Source organism: Ammodytes marinus (assembly GCF_949987685.1).
Source record: "Ammodytes marinus genome assembly, chromosome: 16".
Lineage (NCBI taxonomy): Eukaryota > Metazoa > Chordata > Actinopteri > Uranoscopiformes > Ammodytidae > Ammodytes > Ammodytes marinus.
The window spans coordinates 26149622-26172554 of NC_137220.1; the positions used below are offsets into that span (position 1 = coordinate 26149622).

The 22933-nt window shown below is 43.7% G+C and overlaps 3 protein-coding genes across 4 annotated transcripts; all 3 read right to left on the minus strand.

Moving 5' to 3' along the window:
• Positions 1-554: 554 nt before the first annotated feature.
• Positions 555-1159, minus strand: LOC307263249 (transcription factor MafG; the record flags this gene model as incomplete). The annotated part of the gene is made up of 2 exons (XM_080044365.1): positions 1103-1159; positions 555-1007 (listed from the first exon to the last, which is right to left on the minus strand). Exons 1-2 carry the CDS (start codon positions 1136-1138, stop codon positions 555-557), a joined length of 489 nt encoding a protein of 162 aa, XP_079900491.1. The 5' UTR covers positions 1139-1159.
• Positions 1160-12226: 11067 nt separating this feature from the next.
• Positions 12227-16917, minus strand: LOC307263576 (pyrroline-5-carboxylate reductase 1, mitochondrial-like). Of its 2 annotated transcripts, XM_080044761.1 has the most exons (8): positions 16797-16917; positions 16487-16558; positions 16248-16318; positions 15909-16088; positions 15139-15360; positions 14904-14996; positions 12987-13150; positions 12227-12675 (listed from the first exon to the last, which is right to left on the minus strand). In XM_080044761.1, exons 2-8 carry the CDS (start codon positions 16551-16553, stop codon positions 12510-12512), a joined length of 963 nt encoding a protein of 320 aa, XP_079900887.1. In that variant the 5' UTR covers positions 16554-16558; positions 16797-16917; the 3' UTR covers positions 12227-12509. The 2 variants fall into 2 exon arrangements, with proteins under 2 accessions (XP_079900887.1, XP_079900886.1); XM_080044760.1 differs by having other exon boundaries at positions 16487-16896.
• Positions 16918-17441: 524 nt separating this feature from the next.
• On the minus strand, positions 17442-20047 carry myadml2 (myeloid associated differentiation marker like 2). Its single transcript, XM_080044441.1, has one exon. It carries the CDS (start codon positions 19376-19378, stop codon positions 18464-18466), a length of 915 nt encoding a protein of 304 aa, XP_079900567.1. The 5' UTR covers positions 19379-20047; the 3' UTR covers positions 17442-18463.
• Positions 20048-22933: the final 2886 nt, after the last annotated feature.

The following is a 22933-nucleotide window of genomic DNA, read 5'->3' on the forward strand; positions in this document are numbered from 1 at the left end:
TTTCTCACCGTTTGTTATTCACCCACTTTTAGTCAGTGCATCATAACAAGCAAAAGGCTCAATAGTAAGATGCTGGCTCGCTAGTTTATTGTGTCAGGAGAATTGTCTATCATTCATTTTATTACTTGTTGCAATAAGTTGGGAGACTCTAAAAAAATGCAAATTTTAGGACGGAAAAAATGTAAGAGCTCATTCTTAGACAAAAAGATGCCTCGCTAAACAGATACTGTACCTTATTTAAAATCGACAAGCTGCTAACAGTCTGAATTTGATACCACTTTGCTCTACCACCCAACACTTCCTACTTCAATATTAGGAATATATGCTTTTTAAATGAAAACTTTCAGTATTGCCAATGTGTTCTCATTCCTCAACAACCAACTGAGCTGTGATTTCCTCAATGTGTACTATTTCAATGGTGTCGCCACAAAGGTATATTGTTAGTATTAGTAACAAACGGTTAAAAGTGACTTACTGAAGTAATCCTGCGCCATGTTACAATGCACTGACTAGTTAAGTCTCCAATTCTTACTTCTTACGCCCTCTGTCTGCTACTACGACCTAGCTCCCGTTTTGGATTTGACGATGGTGATGACGCTGGTGGCCCCTCCTTTACCAGGGATGAGGGGCCCTATGACGGAGGCCATGGGCCCCCTGGCTGAGGTGACGGGGTTGCGTGCCACAGTCCTAGCAAAGCTCTGGAGGGCCTCGTACTTTGAACGCAGAGCATCCAGCTCCACCTTCATGCTGGCGTTTTCCGTGGCAAGCTTGTCCACTTCCTGCTGCAGCAGAGCCTTCTGCTTTTCCAGCTCCTCTTTCTGGGTGACACGCTTCACCCGGCAGCTGGCAGCGTAGCCCCGGTTCTTCAAGGTGCGCCGCCGCTGCTTCAGCTGAAGGATTTCATCTTTGGTCAGACCCCGTAAATGCTGGTTCAGCTCCCGTACCGACATGGTCACCAGCTCGTCATCTGTCAGGCTGGTGCCATTTTCCCCCGGCTCCCGCTTCACCTAGGGGATGGAGAGTTACGGTTGGTCTTTATTTTCGCATTTAAACATTGGCAACAAAAATAACAAATGGAATTGTCATAAAGGCTTCTTACTACCTTCAAGGCCTTGTTTCCCTTGTTTGTGGAATTCATGCCACAAGAGCCGCTTCCGCCTGTACTGCTGGCTGGTCTACGGGTGAGAAGAGTTACCATCAGTAGAAATACCACCAGGAAAAAGCTGGTAGGAAGAAAGATTTCTGTGAAATGCACAAGGAAGTATTTTCTGGCAAAGCAGCTACAGCATGACTAAATCCTTCAGAATCACAAGGCACAAAGTGGGTCAAGGACTTAACACTTCCTTGTAAGTGATGCTGAGTTCGTTTAGGGAATACTACCTGGACTATTACAGCACCAGTCACTATGAACAAATAACTTGGTGGTGTGCCTACCCCTTCTAACACAGGCATCCTACTTAAATCCTGCATTCAAACCGCTTTGAGGCCAGTCACAAGGGAGGATGACGCTTAGTTTGTCTGCATTCACTGTGTTTTACTGGGAAAAAAAGACTCCAAAGAAGTCACTTGTGTTAAATGCAGCCTTAAGGCCTATGTCCAGCAAACGTGCTTTTAAAAAGGCGGAGCGCTCCACCTAAAACGCGAGGCGCAGGGAGCGTTTAAATGCCGCCGGCGCTTTTTTGATAGACGAGCAGCCAGCGCGTCCTACCATAGAGAATGCATTACAGACAGGCGCGCCTCCTTAGAAAAGTGTGTTTGGTGGACACAGCCCCTTAGAGCAGCGATAGCAGAGGACAAAGACGGACTAAAACAAAGCTTTCAGCCTTTCCACTGCAAACACGACCTCAGCTAAAAGGCATAAACTGGAGGGACACAGGACATGCCTTCATCTACCGTTTGAGCTTTCCAGTCTAGACAGTCACATCTGTCCAGATTTGGCTAGTGTCTGACAGTAATGCCATAAATCAATCAAAAGGGGATATGTTGTAACCACTGCATATCCTCAGCTCCCATCCAGAATAACAGGGCTGCACTGCACTTCATTTTGTCATGTCAGTACTGAGGGAACACCAAGAGAAGCTGTACATGTCAGAAATCTACCAGTGTTAACATGGAGAGAAGGTTTGGTGGCTTTCACCGTGTGTGCTCCGTCACAGGATAAGCATGCATGCTTACACATTAACACACACACACACACACACACACACAGTTGTGGCCCTGGGTGCTTTACACTACACGCGGTAAATGCTGTGTCAGCGACACAGGCACCCACCACCCAGCCCAGCCAGCACATTGCCTCAGTAAGCTGATTTACAGCCCAGCAGTGGGAGTTTGTGCTGAGCACATAAACAAATGCATGTGAGCTTTTACAACTTCTAAGCACCAAAACAGGAAACAAAGACTCCCAAAAAAAGAAATTCCTAAAAAGGAGCAGTGGTGTGTGCATATGTTACAGCCTACAAACACACTGAGCAAGTATTCATGTAATGATGTGCATGGAAAATCTCAGAGCGGGGGAACAATAGGAGGGATGAGTCTAGGCTCTGAAGTGCACTAAGATGGCCAGGATATTTCCATGGCAACAAAAGGGTGCTACAGGTGGAGCGGTCACCTGAGCCAAACAGGGAGAGACAGACGCTTGTTAAAAATGACCTGAATACGACACTATCACACAGGCTGGGGACATAACATGGGGTCAGACTGAGACTCGCATTCTTGATGCTTCCACTTCAAAAAAGTCCTCTGGCTCCTCGTGAAATGACAAAGTTTCCCCCATGCTGCAGACGCTGGTATAAACAGCCTTTCACGTTCTGCAGAGGACTCTTTAAAATGCGATACTTTTATCCCTGTTGGACTGGCTATGAATAGCTGACTGATACTAACACCTACCTTTCACTGGCCTTTGTGGTGACTCATTTCCAGTAAGCATTTGGACCACAGATGCAAAACATAATGGGATAATGGTCTGCCTGATGATGCACAGATAATGGACAAATAGACAGGAAAGTACTTCACTAATAGCTACTGGGATGAGAGGAGAAAAAAAAAAAGCTTCTATCAAATTTCATATTTAAGCCTATCATTCTCCCCTCAGCCGCCTAGACCCAACGTTGTTCAAACACCAGTTGGAATCTTAACAAAAAATGCAGAGACATGGCACATTGTCCAAGTTGAAGAGGCGTATTCTGTCACACAGCTGGGCAGGGTGACATAGGGAGGCATGGCTTGGCACGCTGAGAGCTCACCATATGACAGTGTGGAGGGATGCGCCCGGGCTGCAACCCTCCAGCACAGACAGCTGCCAACAGACGGCTACCGATGACAGGGCATGGCAGCACAACACAGACAAGGTCCAATGCACAGCTGCTCCCTTCCCCTACCAGACATGTCATACCTCCCTGAGACAAAGAGGCATGCTCACACAGACACACTGAGAGGAAAAGAAAGGCATACACACCTGTAATTTCACCCCCCCCCCTCCCTCCAAAAGGGACAGGACTGGCTTCGATGATTTTTACAGAACGCTCTCGCAAGTTAAACCTTTTAACAGTCGCAATCGGAGACAGTAGACACCACTGTCTTCTTTGCACACATGTGCTACATCCTATTAATGATTTCAGGTATTGTGTGTGTGTGTGACTAGTGAAAGGAGCAGGAGGTACAATGCTGTAGCTAGGAGCACAGGGGCAGAACAGGTATGGTAGTAGCCTGCGTGGGGGACCAAGACGCCTTTTGTAGGTGCTTGCTGAATTTTCATGAATCGCCTGGAAGAATGCTGACAAATCAGAGCTGATTGCTGGTGGAGGAGAGACATCACACCCACAGGAAATAGAAATCGCTGAGTGTGGTCAGCCAGAGAATGGGAAGGAGGGCATGCTCTGAGAGAGAGAGAGAGAGAGAGAGAGAGAAAGAGGGAGAGAGAGAGAGAGAGAGAGAGAAAGGGAGGATGAGAAGAAAGAGGGAGAGAGAGAGAGAGAGAGAGAGAGAAAGGGAGGATGAGAAGAAAGAGGGAGAGGAGCAAACAGCCTTGTGGAAAAATGCACGCTCGGCACATTTAGAGGAGCTTTAGAGGAACAGGTTGAGGAAAAAAAAAATACTGATCTCAGCAAGGACCAAAACCAAGGTGCCAATTAGGAAGTTATGAAGTTGAACTAACACGACGTGAGCAACCCAGCCAACCTTCAAACGCTGTCTGTGTTCATCACAATCTATAGCGGGCAGCTCGCGTAGGTAGGGTCGGCTTAGGTTGAGACTCATGGGGGGGGGGGGGGAGGATAAATGCTGATGTGACATGATAGTTCCGGCCTTGAGCCCCGTGTCATGCTTTAATGATCTCATCCCCTCCACAGCATCTCTCCAGGGGGGCTGCCGTGGATTGGACACCATTAGCTAGGGGACCCTTTGTTGAGGGGGGTACTGGGGCTACAGCAACCAGGCACTGTGTCCCCCCCTGATGAATATGTATCACCGTTGTTCCCCGCATAAGGTGGGGGTGGGAGACAGGAGCGAGGGGGGTGGGAGACGATGCTCAGGAGGTGATTCTTCAAGGATACATCCATCAACGACTGTCTCAAAATGGCGCTAGGCTGGGGGGGGGGGGGGGGGGGTTCTGGTACTCGAGGTGGTAGGCATACTGGTTCAGGGCTGCAGGGAGAGCCGGCTCCACTTGACAGCAGTGTAACAAGATTATCAGGGCCATAAGACCAGACAAAAAAAAACCCAGCAACCTGCCTCAGAATCCAGAGTACGACAGCGCTTGCTCTCTGAATACTAAACATGGCTGTGGAGGACTAAAGGGGCGCAGGCTTTAACTGAGACATGACAGTGGATTGCATATCAACACAACTAACCACATGCACATGCTTCTACACGGGTTACCAAAACCACACAAGCACATAGAAATTGAACTTGTCATGATCAATTCTTGAAAAGAGGCGTCTGATGCACTTGGCCCTGACAGTTTGCTAATGAAGTGAATAAAAGCAGACAGTGGAGGTGCATGCTGATGATAGGCTGTGTTCGGGGGAAAGCACGGGGCAGCACAACTTTGCTCATTTTTGCATTTGGACCAGTTGAGACTTGTCAAGGTCTGTCCACAGCCATGAGAGCAGACATAGGAGCTATTTCATGTCCCACGATGTGCAAATTAGGCCCATATATGTTAAAATGGTTTAGCATCGTTTGTCTCAATCCACTGTCTTTGCAAAACCCCGCACACACACACACACACACACACACACACACACACACACACACACACACACACACACACACACACACACACACACACACACACACACACACACACACACACACACACACACACACACACACACACACACACACACACACACACACACACACACACACACACACACACACACACACACACACACACAGAAGAAGAGAGCTGGATGTGAAGGCAGTGTGATCTTTTCAGTCCACCTGTAGCCTCTTGCTATACCGTTAGCATGGATACACAGGATATAGAATGATTAGAACAAACATAGCGATAAGCAGACAATGAGATAAGTGTCTGACACATACTGACACTGTGTTATTGTTTGGCTCATTAAATTTGACTTTTGTGCTTATTTTTTTCCTTTTGTCCACTAGCTCTCTCAGATGCTAAGATGCTTAATGCAGTCAGCCAGCCTTGTCACCCTGTAAGCCATAAATAGCAATTTCTTAACACTTCAGCCATTACTTTCCCTCCCCTCCCTTTTTAGTTCGGGAGTTGAAAAGATCGCCTAGCCTAGATATTCCGATCTAATCATTCCTCCCTTCAGCTGAGTGAAGTCAATTATCAAGTGAGCTGCATGTGTTGGGCGCCATTTAACGGCAAATTAAAATCAGACTCCTCAGATAGCTCTGGAAGGAGTTGTAGGAAGACTGGTGTTAAACTTGTGTATGTAGAACAAGTGTGTAAAGAGAAAGGGTAGGATGGGAAGAGGGAAGGGAAGCTATTAACTACTAAGTATTCAGAGCGTGAAATAGGAGTGACAAAAAGAGGGAGAGGGGGGAATCATTCAGCCACTTTTCACAGGGAAATGTGATATGCGTGTAGTAAAGGAGAAATACTAAGCCAGTACTTTTGACCAGTGGAGGTTTTGGGGCAATGCTAAAATAGCCGTTTAGCTAAAATCGTATGCCTTTATTTTTGGAGGGAGTGACCCTTTGAATAAAAAACAGTATGACCAAAATGTTAGCAAGTCTGTCCATTGTTCTTATATTGCTCTCACCTGCAAATGAAATCATGCTACATTACAGACACAATTATTTGAATTTGATAGTCAATGTTAAAATTTAAAAACAAATCTAAAGCTAATATTGATATTAAAGGCATACTAGGTAATCTAATCTAGAACACTTTATCGTCAAAATCAGCTAATATCTACTCTCCAGATATTATTAAGAAAGTTGTGTGTTTACTGTTTACACACAGCAGCGGCTCTGCTAACTGCGATCTAAAAAAGCTTGGCACTCGCTCTGAGCGTCAACGCGGTTAGTATAAACATAATCAAACGTTCGCCGAGCGTTGGCAGATTAGTATGCCTTTAACATTTAAAACACAAACATGCTACAAAGGTAAATTATATTTATACATTACACTTGACGTTCAGGAAAATATCTTTAGTTCCAAAAGTGATCAAGTCAAATCTTTGGTTATTTTGTGGTGTATGCCTCGTATCACACTTTGGTGCATCTCCAAGATGTCTGTCAATCTGATCAGTCTCAAAGTATTATTTACGGCTTGTTTTTACGTGTGAGATGAGACAAACAGTAGTTATTGAAAACAGAGGCCGTAATATTTGACTTATTGTTTAACTTTATGTAGTTTCCTCGTGCACAATATTGCACATTTAAAAAAATACATTTGATCTTATTATTTATTTATATATATAAATAAATAAATATATATAGGAAAGAGAAAATAGACACATCATAATATGATGTACTTTGATAAACTGTGGCTCTGAATAAAAAGTTGTACCAAGCAATAGAGCATGTGGAACATTCATGTCTGGAATTTGCATCCAGTTCATGTGGTTTCAAGCGAACAGATGAATCACCGACCTCGAGGGATTTTCTACTGAAGTCCCTGTTAATGTGAAGCTTATTTAAATAGACTTGGGTAAGACTGATTTTGCATTTGCCAATCTTTGGAAACCTACAGAATCTATTTGTAAGTAAAGCTGCAGTTTACTGTGGGAGCTGCTCTGATACAAGCACATGGACAGGAGGACCTACTTCATGGGCCTTCCACAGCATCTGCCTGGAGGACTTGATTAAACAGGAAGAGAATAGCTCTTGATACTTCGGCCTTGCACTAGCAGAGGAAGTAAGGGTTGCAGCCAGGCAACCCACTCACTGGCAGAATATCCAGGAGCTTTACTACATTGGTTGCATACATATTAAATGCATATTGCAATGACCTTATAGCTACAGTATAAACAAAGACAGTTCTACACATTGCATGGTTATCTAAAGTGAAACAAAACTCTACGTATACTTATTCAAGTATTTGATTGGCACCACTCCATAGTTATGATTTGAGTTGGATTGGATTATCTTCAATGGAAAACAACTCTGTGATAATAAGGCCATCAAATAAAAGAGAGCTCAGGAGCATCACTTCATTAAAAAAAAAACAAGAAAGAAAACTAATGAATCATCTAATGTTTCCTGTGGAGTGCTTTGATTCCAATGCAGTCAGCTAGCAGAGTTATTACCTGAAAGTAACAAAAGATGCTAATTTCTATTAATAACACCGCCACCGCTCAGTTCAAATCATGGCGAGTGATTGATGATGTCTGCCTTCAGGATATTTGATGGAGCTTGACACTGTGTGGTTCACAATTACGTCAGTCCAGAATACAGTCTGAATTACTAATCAGGCCTTCAGTGCCAAGAAGTTAACCTCCAGTGATGATTGCAATCTGTGGACCCCCCCTTCCTCTCAGTTTCTCATATATTTAAGCTCGAACTAAAGTTTTGGAACACATTACAACCATATTGATATGACAACCAGGTAGAATAAGAAGAAAAACATGGGTCAAAACATTACGTTGAAAAAAAAACCCAACATACTCAATGTTAGGAGATTTAGCAAAATAATAACTGATTTATTATCAAATAAATGGCTCATGCAAAAGCAATAGCCACTGGACAATTGTTTTAGATTGTTATTTATGTCACCCTGTGTTTGTAAATAGGATTATATTGTATGAATAAAATATACCTTGCAATTGTAAGATAAGACAGAAAAAAAACATTATTTTCTGGCACAAAGAGATAAATGAAGTCTTCGACAGAGCACGCTCAAATGAAATGAAATACATGTGTCTACGGGTGCCAGTAGAAAATACATATTGGCAGGAAAGAGTAATAGTGTGTAGAGTAATAAAACATTCAGCACTGGATCCTGCTGTATGTCAGCATTGCATAATGGAATCAAGTACCACAGTCATTTACAAAGATTATTTAAAAATTAAACAATACAGACAGACCTGATGCTAATTTGATGATCTCAGTGTGATCTTTTACAATGTGGGTTATGTACTCTTAAGACCAGGTTACACTATATTTAGTGTAACCTATTTAGAATATTTCTTGTAGACAAATCCAGGACAGAAAATATAAGAAGATGGGAGGACTGTCTAAGTTTGTCTCCTTAAAAGCTGTCATTCATTGGTCTTATTTTGATATAGTCTCTCCCCGCAAATGTGGATATGGTTTGTTCATAAAGGCCTACTTCACCAGTGGGAATATGAAGGTGTATTGAACTCTGAGATCCTGGGTAGTATACTGTCTAACCATACATTTTGCACAGTTGTGATGTCACAACTGTGCAAAATATAGGGTTAGACAGTGAGACCATATAACACTCATTCTGCCTTTTCTCAGGCTAGGATGAAACGATTTCTAAAATGTTTGCACATTTATACTACATCTCAGAGTTCAATACACCTTCATATTCCCACTGGTGAAGTAGGCCTTTAAGTTCAGCACTGAGATGCCTGAAAAATGCTGAGATAAAAGCAGATTACAGGAGAAGAAAAACACACAGAGGTATGCTTGTACACTCCATATTTTGTCCGATATTGGCTTACCTAAATAATGAGCAGCTACGAACACGCCAAAATCTAACTCAAGTTTCAAATGGGAATTCATCAAACACGCTCACTCACTAGCCTGTATGGATGAAAGTAACACTTTGAGAAGTAGAGAGGGGGCATATCGCAATGCTAAGCAATCATAATCCGCACTACACTTGCAAGAGGTTTCATCACCGACATCCCTTCCCTATTGCAAAAAGGGGGATGGAAGAAAAAAAAGACTATATTGATCTTTTTTTCTCCCTTCCTTCCAGGCATTCCCATTTCCCTGTGCAGCTTAAGCAGCACTTTTATGGACAAATCCCAACATTTGTGTTCCTTACTGGAGGCTATTAATCGTCCTGAATAGGCGTAACCAGTCCCAAGACGCTTGCAGCTGTGTTGGCCGTATATACTGAGGTGTTGGTGGCCAGACTGTACTCTCTGCTGGGTCTTGCCTCGTGTTTCATCAACCTCAAGTATCCTCCTCCACCGCCTGCCCATTTCGGAGCAACGCCACTGGGTACGTATTGAGCACTGGGTTCACCTCTACGGTATAACCAGCCCTTCTTTTATCTGCACTACCTCAATGCAAGAGGTGATAAATCTCAGAGCAGACCGCCACCACTCCCCTGTCGCCCATCTACACAGCATTGCCTGCCCCATCTGGCTCTTTAGACGGGCCCTCATCTGTTCTGCTTACCTGCAGAGAGAGGCAGAGATCAGGCATTACGCTGTATTGCAAAAGCCGAGCTTCTGATGCTGGGCTGGTCTGTTTCTGCTAAACACACTTTAATGTCCCCCGCTCACATGAACAGAGATGATGAAATAAGTTGGATATCAGAGCAAGAATGGGCAACTTCTATCTGTTTAGCCCTGCCCATATATATGCTCAACAGTTTCCAAGGTGACTTTTCAAAATCACACCATGGAGAATTCATTACCTGCCCTCCATAAGCCTGCACTCTAACAGGCAGCCGATTTCATCATGTCACACACAGGGAAACAAGAGCATCTGTCAACCCAAAATAGAAGACATGAAGTGATATAGGCTACTTCTTTGATTTACCACAAGCAAGCTGGTATAGTATATAGCCTGTAGCATACTATTCAAAAAAACAAATATATTAAATTTTACAGCACACACCAAAATACATATTTCCTACAGCAGCAAAATAGCACTTAAATAAGGTGCTGTTTTCAACTTCCCATACATCCCAATTATTACACATGACCCAATTTAAACAGCCGCTCATTGCCTGACTCCGTTATAACAACACAGGCATAATTTATTGCTTATCGTGCATTTTTATGTTCAAATGGATTTTGTCATCGCAGCTAACACTTAGTCACTCAGTCTGAATGTAGGCTACTCACACCCCGTGTGTTGATGTAGGCTACATCTTAACAGCACCGCAATAAAACGCACATTCTCGGCTGAACGTAGTGTCTATTGATCAATGCATGACGGTCATCACTTGATGCTCATGGCTTGATGACTGACTTGCACGCCAGATCAGAGGTATTTCGATCCATTCCACTAATAGCGGCAGCACGGTGGTAAACATCGACCGTTATCCACCGAGCAGACCTTTGTCCGATGATGCCATATTTCGGGGTGGATTCTGAGAACGTCTAAAGACATCACTGTGATGATTCAGCACGATTATTATTATTATTATTATTTTTTTTTTTACCGCTGCTTGTTTGTTGGCAGTGATAATAAAACAGTGACACCAAGAACAGCGGCTTTGGTTTGGCACTGCCATTGTTACAATTGAATCACTGATTAAATGAATTGTTACTTCAGGTGAAAGCAATTCAATACAAACGATAGCTTGGAAGCATTTTTTATTTATTTTTTTGATTGATGAAATGCATGGATGGATTTAAAGGCGCACTTAAAGCACAACACGTTGCCCGGCTTTAACAATCACGTTTGTAGTGTGATAGACATGACATGACACCAATTATTGAATGAAAGAAAAAAATTGGAAACCAACCTGCTCTCGCCTAACCGCTGCTTGCTCTTGCTCCTTTCCACAACGGGGTGATGAAGCAGCAGGTTTTTAAGAGCAAGAAGCGCATGAGTTGACACACCAACAAGAAGCGCTGGGATACCGCCGTGGCAAACTAATGGTCACAATAGCAACCCCACTGGTATACAGTTTTGACATTCCACGACTCTCTTGCCTCCCCAACCTCTCACCGCCCGGCTTGTGAGAGTGGCGAACAACTCCCCGCCTACAAAACAAGCCAGCGAGGAAATTCCCGTGCTCAGCCTTCTACTATAACAGAAGCATTACAGCACCACTACGAGCGAGTCCCTCTAATGGGGGAAATCACCGTTTGCGCGCGAAATGGTCTGGCTGTCACGCTAAATCAAACCCCAAAACCTGGAATGACATGTTTTTATTCGCAGCTCATTAGTGAGTACAAAAGATAAGCTGCTGTCATCCCAGTGTAGTGACAGCCCGACCATTGTCAGCTCGCAACCATGCACTGTAAAAAAAAAAAATTCCAACGGACTATACAATCATTTCCGGTGGACTCTTTCAAACTAAACCCATTTGCTTAAGAGTGTTAACAAGCTCGTGTAATGCCGATACTCTTAGTTTGAAAATTATTTGTGGTATAAATCGGGCTACCTTGACGGGGATAGGGATAGATGTAAAGAGGCTAGGTATGCTAGCCAGTGAAGCTAGCTGCAGCCAGCTTGTCAGCGGCGAGGCGAAGGCATGCATTGCACACTCAGCATAACAACGCCGACTCGGCATGGTTTACAGACCCACCTGACTGAAACAATGACGCCGTCTTTAAGTTTCTGACTTCAGGGGCCTCTTCTTACACCGCCACGACGCTGGGCAAACATTAGAAGCAGTTCAATCTTGGCTTCAGTGACAGAAAGCGATATAGCGCTGCCAAACGCCAACTTGTGCTATCCTTGTTGATTCCTTTCTCTTGTGTCGGAGCCAGACGTCATCGTGTTTGGTCACGTGCCTTCATTCATGAAGGATCTTTCCTCAGAAGAGAAATACATTTAAACCAGAAATATACCCCCTCCGTTGTTACATTAGAACTGTGCAGGTGACAGCTGGTGAATTCACACAAAACAAATCCAGAAAATCTTTCCCTTGTGTTATTTATTCAAAAAGTTTTACAGTCACAGTTGGCATCATAAAATAGTCCACCATATATATTAAGCCTGAAAAGAGAATGGCATTTTTTAACATAGTTTGTGTACATTATTTTTTTTTAATCTTATAGGCCTATTTATTTATTGAAAGTAATTCATTGAGGTCACTAGGTCATTGCCACTAGTGGTTCATTTGCAGAACACATTGGATCTCCAGTGATTTGACAGGTAACCTTTCACTGTGTTGATTCCGTATGTGACAAACAAAATAAAGATCACTTCTTCTTGTTCCTGGGGTTATTATTGCTGAACATGTTAATCCCACGAGATCTGACTCCAATACCTGCAGTCACTCCTGGCTGCTGCAGCACTTGGTCCAGAGTTGTCTTCTTGATGGCAGCTGGGGAGATTCTCTCTTGGTCAGCCAAAAACTGAAGTTCCCTATTTGGGGAGGACATAGGAGACATTGACAACATTGTATGAAACATGCATATTAAGCACACATTTGTAGCATAGTAATAAATTCTATCACAATAGGTAATGAATAACCAGAGAAGGACACACAACTCTCATAGCAACAACATTTGCATATGGCTCCCTCTGCTGTCTGAATGATAAACTTCAAAATAAATATATTACCCTTTGGCCATAGGAGTGTGACAATTAACTTAAAAGCATTTGCTGTTTATTCCTATGACAGGAAACAATGATTTGTTAGTCTGTTTGTCTCACACTTTCCCTTATCGACGTACCTAGTCCTTATACAGGAGGCCTCTACAGCATTGATGAGGAGGCTGCGGAAGCCACCGCTCTCCATGACATGCAGGGCGTGGATGGTGGCGCCCCCTGGTGAACACACATTGTCCTTGAGCTGCCCAGGGTGTTGCTCTGTGTCTAACAGCATTTTAGCAGCCCCCTTTAAAAAGATAAACACGTACAAGGAAGATCTATATTAGATAAACGCAGTATTGATAGTCAGACTGCGGCTGACACTGGGTATATGAAAAAGATTTAGAGATTTCTACAAGGATCGATCCATTAAACTGTTTACATAGAATGAAAATGTGCCACAGTGAGTCAAGCCCGATCAATTTTCATAAGCATCTTAAAATGATTTAAAAAAAAAAAATCCAACACAGCAAAGTTTAAAAACCATCAATAAAACCACCCAAATCTGGAACTAAAAAACACGTCCAATAAAGCACATATATATTTAAAGATGTAATCAACTGCATTAAAGGTGAAGTAAGCGGTTTATTTATGTTAATATAAGTGTTAAATCGCTCTTTATTCATACAGTGATCACTTTCATAATGTGCACGTTTCATAAAGCCGATTTCTCAGTCAGCTGCTCTGCATGTAATCGGCTAATAAACTTTTCGGGGGATCCCGAAATTAATATCCAATCCCAAGAGAGAACGCTACAAACCGACACCCGTCTCACTCATGGTCTCACTGCCGGTGCACGCCAGAGCGACAGATGGGTGAATTTATGCGCCTACAATGGCGGAGCAGGTAAAAATCTGTTTTGATGGTTTTTATCATGTTTTTAATCACACTTATGGATCTGAGATGATGCTAGATAACTCGCTGCTTGAAGACCGCAGTGCATTAATGTGGTGATGTAGGGACGAGCGAGGGGACTGCTAACTGCAGTAACTGACAGGAAGTTAGCAAAAAGAACCATTCCGCTTACAGCACCTTTAAAGCCGGGAACACACCGCACTGGCCGGTTGGCCGCGTGAACGCAGGAGGCTCGCCGCTTGGTCATATTGGGCCATATTAACCTCAGCCGCCGCCGCGGCCGCCACATCAAAGGCGGCGGTTGGCCGAGTGACCGCAAGAGGCTCGCCGCTTGATCATATTGGGCCATATATTCCTGACGCCGACGCCGAGATCAGACCCGTCACACTTACGGTGCAACAACAACAACAACATGGTCCAGCTGTGCCAAAAAATACAGATGTAGGTTCACTGTGTAACCAGCGGCAGTCATGTCACAAATAGCATTAAAACAGCATGAAGACGCACCCCGATCGAAAATACACACATTTTAATAGTAATTCAGCAACATACTAAACACAATAACAACAGCAGTGTGTGCTCAGCTGCAAAAATAAAGGCAGACATCAGCCTACCTGAAAGTGAAAGTGTGCCGGCTGACGGAGGACAACACCGGTGCTTCGCTGTACTATATTGGAATTCCACACGGACACTGCCGTCAACTTTGGGTTCATATTATCCTCAGGAACAGCACACAGCTGGGTGAGTTTCACTATTCTAACCGGCGCTGCCTTGGCTAAAGTACAACCAACAGCTAAACAGATGCAAAATACACATATTTGCAGAATGTATTGGAAGCCCAATGTCCTCACTCCACACGCTCACCTCGTCTTGCAGACCACCGGGCAATCTCAACGCTGATTGGCTGTGGAGGCGCGGCGCCGCCGCCGCACAAGCCTTCGATTCACGCTCCTTCGATTCACGCTCCTACGCGCCGCAAATGGCCGCGCTCCCGATTCACGCGCCGCCACGCGCCCGCCGCCGATTATTGCGTGGACGCGCGGCCACGCGCTAGTACATTGACTTTGTATGTAATCTCGCCGCGCGGCCAGTGCGGTGTGTTTGCAGCTTAATACATGAATTTGGTTAAAAGAGAAAGGTACTACCAGCAGGGCCTGGGCTGCGAGGCGTAAAGCCAGTCTCCTGGGCAGGCCCATTTTCACTCCACCGTCAGCAAGAGCTTCTACAGCTGTAAACGCCTGCAAGGCCACAAGCACAATTGTTAGGATGATGAAATGAGGGAAGACAAATCTAAAGACACATTTTTTCACAATTACTTCTGGTAAGGCTGAATTGTAAAAACACTCGAAATTGTATCTCTAAAAAAAAAAAAAGCCTCACGTAGGCAGGGCCACTGCCGCTGAGGCCAGTGACAGCGTCTATCAGGTCTTCTTCCACCTCAGTGCAGAACCCTACGCTGGCCATCAGCTGCTCCAGGAGCTGTCCATCCTCCACCTGTGCATGGGTGCCTGTAGCGTACACTGTGGCCCCCTCACGTACCACAACAGGAGTGTTGGTCATGCAACGCATTACCTTTGGAGTAGGGCGATAAAGTTGCAGCTTCTGTAAGGGATAAGAATGCATTGAATTAATTGGGATTTAGGGGAACAAACAATGGTTTTTATTTTTCAAATTAAAATGGATCAAAGGTTAGACATTAAAGGCAGACTATGCAACATTTTAATGAAAAAATTAATTATAGTCAGACAAATAAAATCCCCGTCAATGATCACTTCTGCCCCACTAGAATATGTGGTGGTGTGCTTATCTGCACAGTCATCCTCTCTCTGGCTGTATTTTACATAGTAACATGTGTTGGTATTGTTTTGTAAGCAGAAGACTCCGGTCTAAGCTCAACCCAAGCTCCTCCCTGCTACTTTGTGGGGCACAGAGCAGAACTCTCTCTTCACTTCCTTGACTGGGGTTAGCTTTTCTTAGAACAACATATCTTAGCTTTTACCAAAAAGCAGATGAAAAATCTCATGTTTCAACATGTGACCGTTCTGCCTGAGGGTCGGCTACGTTCAGAGCACCGAGACATAGCTGAGACATTATGTGAAAACACCATTGATGAACAGTCACAAAGCAGAACAGAGGGGGCTATGACTTGCCTTTTCTATTGAGCTGATGGTAACACCTGCAGCACAGGACACGATAAGGTGCCTATCTTCAATGTCTGCTCCAATCTCATCCAGTACAAAAGGAATGATGTGTGGCTTCACCGCCAGGAAGAGAATATCACTTTTGCTCACTGTCTCCTTGTTGCTGGTGGTGAAATTGACACCCATTTTCTATAGAAATGACACCTGTTAGCACTTGAATGGGCAGAAATATGCAAAGGGATTTTATACTTCTGAAGCAAAGTGTTATACTTCTGAAACGCCACAAAACCATAAATCACTTATGCAATAGGCTACAGTACAAATACCAATCCTTCATTGTTAACCCACCCGCAGTCCCTGTACTGTGGGGAGATCTGTGTCTGGGGAGCTGGCTGTGATTCTGTGGGCGGCAATTACACCTTAAATGGGGGAAGAAATGACCGGAAATTACTTCAATATCTGAATGCAATCATCATGTCAACAACACAAATCCAATCTCACTTAGTAACACGTACTACGTAGGCTATCATGTATTACAGTCAGACTTGATTTGTGTTGTTGATGATAAAGTGTGATTCTTAACTCACCTGCCGCTGTGAAGCCTTTCACCAGAGCGTGAGCCACCTGGCCCGCTCCTATGAAGCCCACACTCATTCTACCTGTGTGTGCACAAAGTTGAAAACACTAGAACTTTAGCAGAGAGCGACGGGTGATTTTAGGTGTAAGCTACAGCGTGTAGCCCTGTTCACAGCTCCGGGAACGAGAACGCTAAAGTAGCCTAGTAAACACACATGTTAAACTTCCTCATGACGCAGAGCGAATTACATTTCTAAACACACGGCGGCGTCAGCCACATTACTGTACAGTGAATACATTTACACAGTGAAAAAGACTCACGGGAAAATAGAAGTCCCTAACCTGACCGACCCATACAGAAAATGTTCAACAAAACACCTAAAATTTCAACACTGTCAACGTTACGTGGCTCATCTGTCTCGCGCCCTACTGTAGCTACCTGTATAGAGGAATTGACTGACAAACGAGTAAGCAAGCCAATGAGCTGTCACGTTTAGTCAACAGTCCTACTGGTAAACCAATTGCAATAGAGAGCAATAACTTTGGGGCGGGACCTGTTAAAGCGAAAAGCCAGTTGCATCAGATTGTGCCGCAGGGGAGAAAGGTTTGGAATCCTGTACTATACTATCATCTGCTGGCGCAAAGCCTGAAGTGCATGGTAGGCTAGGAAATGGAGAGATGGTCTAAATATCCAGATCCAGAAAACAAACATGCAGTGTAGATACATGCCTGAAGTAAGTAATGCTTTTTTGTTCGTATATCTTGTCCATTTATGTCAACCTTATACAATTTACAATAAGTAGTCCTACGTTTAGCAGTTGCATTTTTTTCATTAGGTGTATTGTTGTAAAGCTTCAGCCTTGATATAGAAACCCACAAAACCGACAGGAGCCTTTTCACAATAATGACATTACTTTATTGTATCTTCTTGCAGATATGGAGGCTAATTAAGTACATTAGGCTACTGTATTGCATTATCAAATATTGAAATGTCGTGCAAATTGTATTTCCACTATTAATCAAATGCACTACTCTTATCATTACTGTAGGCCTACCAATTTCAAGTTTAATTTGAAACTTTACCAATACACAAATGTATTGTACAAATGTGATTTGCAGCCTAATAAAGGGCTGTCTTCCGTCTCTTGACCTACTTTATACATATAGACTTACAAAACATACTAGGGTATCTGATATCTTATTAGAGATGGGATATATATCATAAACATAACAAAATAAGACATGTTACGAAACATGATTGTGCTTTTTCCAAATATTCGATTTAATACTGTTGTCAAAAGGTTGCCTTCAAAAGCCCCATGTATTAGATACATTTATAATTCAGTGGATGACAAGAAGAAAAAAAACACTTTTGGCATTACAAATATGAAGATAAGGATAGAAATTGAAAAAAATAAAGCAAAATGGCTAGAAAAACCAAAAGCAATGTTCAGTGTGTACTGTTGACTTAACACATGCTATGTATCTCTATGAGATATATATTTTCACCCACTCAAGTGTTTAAATACATTCTAATACTTACATTAATACTTAAACAAATTGCTCAGCTTTTCTCAGTCTGACTGACATAACAACGCTATTCTAAACCGTATTCCATCCTCCCCTGGCTCCATCCTCTGTGCGTCCACCAAAGGAGCTTAGAGTAGAGGGATGTGTTCGGTGTTGAGATGGAGGTCTCCAGGGTCTTCTTTGGTTGGCTGAGATCAGCTTATCGGCGCACCTGGCAGGATCTCCCAGGTAGCTCACAGCTAAACTTGAGAATGGTATTAAAGTTTTTTGTAGGGGGTAATACTGTCAGATTTGCTGAATTCAGGCTCAAAAATACTGAGAATAGAAACATAATACGATGGACACCATTAATCTTTGGATCCAAGGGAATGAGTCCTTTCCAGAAAGACCCGACCTAGAAGAGCCTGCTGAATCTGGCCTCAAACGTTCTCTCTTTGGGGGGGAGGGGTCATGGGTGGTCAGACGGCAGAACCAGAGACAAAACGAATCCTTTGGGAGTAAACAAGATCAACAAAATATAGGATGAGGTTGACGTTGGTGAACACTGCCACCACCAGCTTACTGTCCCAGGGACAGTCCCCCCGTGGGCAGTCCTCAGGACGAGTGTTGTTGCCGTACTTCTTGTCAAAGCTGAAGATTGGCCAGATCAGTGCTGTGCTGAGGTAGAGGATCACAGCGAAGAAGGTGTAGACAACCACAAACCGGTCAAAGGGGAACCGAAGGCCAGAGGTCCTCCCAGAAACTGTCAGGATGACGACTACCACAGTGACAGAGAAGCACAGGCTGTATACCACCACACAGTACTGGGTGGCAATGAAGAGGCTGTACTCGCTATCATAGTGCGCTAAGGCCCCAAAAATAATGCAGGCCACAAAACACTGGACCACCTTGAGTAGACCGGACAAGGTGGCCATGTAACCCACCACAGCCCCCGGCTTGGCTCGAGTTAGGAACACCTCAGCGCCGTAGGGGAAGCAGCAGAAACATGAGCAGACAGTGACAGCAATCCGGTACATTTGAACTTCACAGATCTCGTCAGGGCACTCTGTTTGGAGGAAGTAAACAGGGTAGACCACGGAGGCAGTGATGTACATGAGTGTTGCCAGCATGGCAAAGGCCACAGTGAAGTTATCCCAGGAAATGGGCATGCAAGCGTGGAACCGTGTAATGTCCAATGTGAACACAACCAGTGTGATGACGAAGCAGAAGCACCACACAAACATGCAGAAGTGTCCATAGGAGTCGCTGTAGCCTGCACTGTGGGACACAAGGGCCATTATGGTGCAACCAAGGAGCAGCTGGCACATTCGAGCAGCACCTAAAGGTGACAGCACAGCTTCTTTGTTGAGGTAGTGTCCTCCATGTGCATCCATGGTGTGAAGCAGCTGTGTTTCTTAGTGATATTCTTGACGTCCTGTTCTCTGCCCTGGTTAATTCTTAATCGTAGCAGACCTCAAACTGTCCTTGGTTGCCTTTTAAAGATGGCTTAATTACATATGTGTGTGATTTTTCTTGAGCCTCCTTTGCAATTATAGTGGTGTGTTACATTTATATTATGTCGATGTTTGTCCTGTGTGCCTTTTTAAGGAAAGGATATTTAGTTAGACCTTGACACAAAAACATAAAATATATTTACTGAATGTCAAATGTGTTTGTTTGTTTCTAGAACAATGTCTCATATAAACCTTGCATAGAGAGTCCCGTTTCTGTAAGTCTTTTTACAGTTTTGAAAATGTTTTAGAGTTTGATCCTGGTCTTACTCAAAGCTGTATATCCTTTGGTTATCCTTTGCTTGGGCTCTTCAATCGCCAAGTTGTCCAGTGTGTCAACAATTCAAAGTGAAGTAAGGTCCTGCTAGTGTCCCATCCAGAGATCAGTCTGCTCACAATAGTCCTCGGTGTCAAACAGGTGGATTAGCTTGTTGTCTTGTCACTCAAGATCCATTACTCTGTGACGGTAATTTCTTCGCTGTAGGCCCTTAGCTGCCCGTCAAAATCATTTAAATCGTTGGGCTCCTTTTGCCCTTTGTCTTGCTGTTTCTGTCTCCCCTTTGCCTCTGTGATTTTGCTCTCCCACTCTCTTCCTAACTCACACAAACACACACCCTCTCCCTCCCGCCCTGTGTGTGTGTCCGTGTGCACTCGTTCTGATTGCTAGGGGTGGCTGTCTAAATGAAAGTTGGTGCCCAGCCCGGGGGTTACAGGCCTGGCCAGCTCTATAAATAGGGCCTCTATATTCCACAGTTGGGTGGGAAGGCTAAGGCTACATGTGGCCGGCAGTATGGGGAGTCGTATTTCTAGGGTGCACCCAGAGAGGGTGAGTCACAGCTCCCTCAAGAAGAAACTGGCATTTATGTGCAGTGTAATGACAGGGGAGAGAAGCAGAGACTCCCATTAAAAGACAGAAATTACATGCAGGACGAGAGGGGTGATTATGCCAGAGTAATGATAGATATGGAGCAATGCATGTGTGAGGGAAGGGGAAACGGATTAGTAGCTCCCTAAAATACTTTAACCTGTGATTTTTGATTTACAGTGTGCAAGGTGAGAAAACCACCACCTAAAATAGCTGATCAGTTTTTCTTTTTCTTTTGTGGCTTCCAGATTTCTATGTCAGGGCAAATGGCCTGAATCAAACTTGATTACTCGTTAGACTGCTCTAGACAGCATATTATTCTTATGTTTAAATAAGGTTCACTCAGGCACTGTCTATACTGTATGAGATCTACACTGCTTTTACACATCAGAGTCTATTTACAGGTGTCTGAGAGTCGCACTGCACAAGTAAAGTTGTACAAAGCCCTGTGTGGCTCTAGAGGGAGCTGTGCCATATCTGATCAATTGCCTTCAGTTCTGTGTGGCTCAGCTGAGTCACCACCACTGGGAGAGGTTGATTTAGTCTTCATAATCCACTGAACTTTGATGACCATAATCAACGTTTAGTATTCAGATATGCATATCTTTTAAACCTTGTTTTCTTCTTACAACATAAACCAGAACTATGAAGCAGGGTTGACTTCTGATGTGTATCTCTCACAACAAAACAGGGACTAGTAAACATAAGACCTTTAGTGCTGCTGAACCAGAAAATGCATTGTGGACTGTTTTTTATATATATAATATACACTCACCGGCCACTCAATGCATTTAGGCATTTAGACGAGGTCAAGACAACATGCTGCAGTTAAAATCGAGCCTCAGAACCGGATTTTAAGGGACTTTGAACGTGGCATGGTTGATGGTGCAAGGCAGAATGGATCCATGCTTTGATGTTGTTAAGGCCAAATTCTGACCCTACCATCTGACTTTCGCAACTGAAATCGAGACTTATCAGACCAGGCAGGATTTTTCCGATTGTCCAATTTTGGTGAGCCTGTGCGAATTGTAGCCTCATTTTCCTGTTCTCAGCTGACAGGAGTGGCACCCGGTGGGGTCTTCTGTTGCTGTAGCCCATCTGCTTCATGGTTGGTCGTGTTGTGCGTTCCGAGATGGTATTCTGCATACCTTGGTTGTAACGAGTGGTTATTAAGCAGGCCCTCAATTTAAGGCCATCAATGTATTGAGGGCCTGAAATTATTGTTATCCACCATACTTTTTCTTCTCACTTCTTCTTCTTCTTCTTCTTCTTATTTCTTCCAGCACATTTTCTAGCTCCATCTCCTCCCACACCGTTACAGTTAGAAATGGAAAAAATGTACAGAACGTGCGTCCCCACTCCACGGGGTGTGCTATTATTCACTTTTTTGATTTTCCACAAGGTGGCGCTGTTATTAAGCCCCAACTGAAAAAAAAATTGAGAGGCCACGACCCTCACACCGTAAATCCGATTGACACGTGGTGCTTCTGGGACCATATAAATCCGCCTGGGAATATTTTTTGCTAATTAGCATAAACTGAAAAACAGGTTTTTAACCACAACTTTCTCAAATTTCACTGTATCGACACCAACATTTCTCACAAAGCCTTGGGGGACTAAGATACACATGTCTGTTAAAGATTAATAGGATAGCTTGAAATACATGGCTGCCATTGACCAAAACGTTTACGCAAGGGCGGAGCTTAGCAGCTAATTGGCCATAACTCATTAACCATAGGTCCTATCATCATGAAACTTTCTGGATATGTGCAGAACACATGTGATAGCATGTCTTGTAAAGCTTTATGAGATTAACCTATAGGGGGCGCCACAAATGAAAACACCATAGCTCAAAAATTCAATGTTTGACAGGCCACGTCCCTCGCCCCCTGACTCTGATTGACTTGAAATTTCTTAGCTCATGGTGCTTCATAATAAAGCCTTTTGGACCATTAGGGGTCAGCCATGATTTTTTTCTTCCCTAATTTGCTTAAACTGAAATACAGTCATGTGACATTATCTTTATGGATTTCCAACCTATCATCACCAAATTGTGTACACAGCCTTCGTCCACACAATTGCCGCTCACTGGATGTTTTTCTTTTTTCGGACCATTCTCTGTAAGCCTTAGAGATGGTTCTGCGTGAAAATCCCAGTAGATCAGCAGTTTCTGAAATACTCAAACCAGCCCATCTGGCACCATCAACCATGCCACGTCCAAAGTCACTTAAAGGTGCTGTAAGCGGAATGGTTCTTTTAGCTAACTTCCTGTCAGTTACTGCAGTTAGAAGTCCCCTCGCTCATCCCTACGTCACCACATTAATGCACTGCGGTCTTCAAGCAGAAAGTTATCTAGCATCATTTCAGATCCATAAGTGTGATAAAACATGATAAAAACCATCAAAACAGACATCGGGAAGGATCTTTACCTGCTCCGCCATTGTAGGCGCATACACATTCACCCATCTGTTGCTCTGGCGTGCACCGGCAGTGAGACCATGGAGTGTATATACTATATATGAGTGACACGAATGTCGGTTCGTAGCGTTCTCTCTTCTGATTGGATAACAATT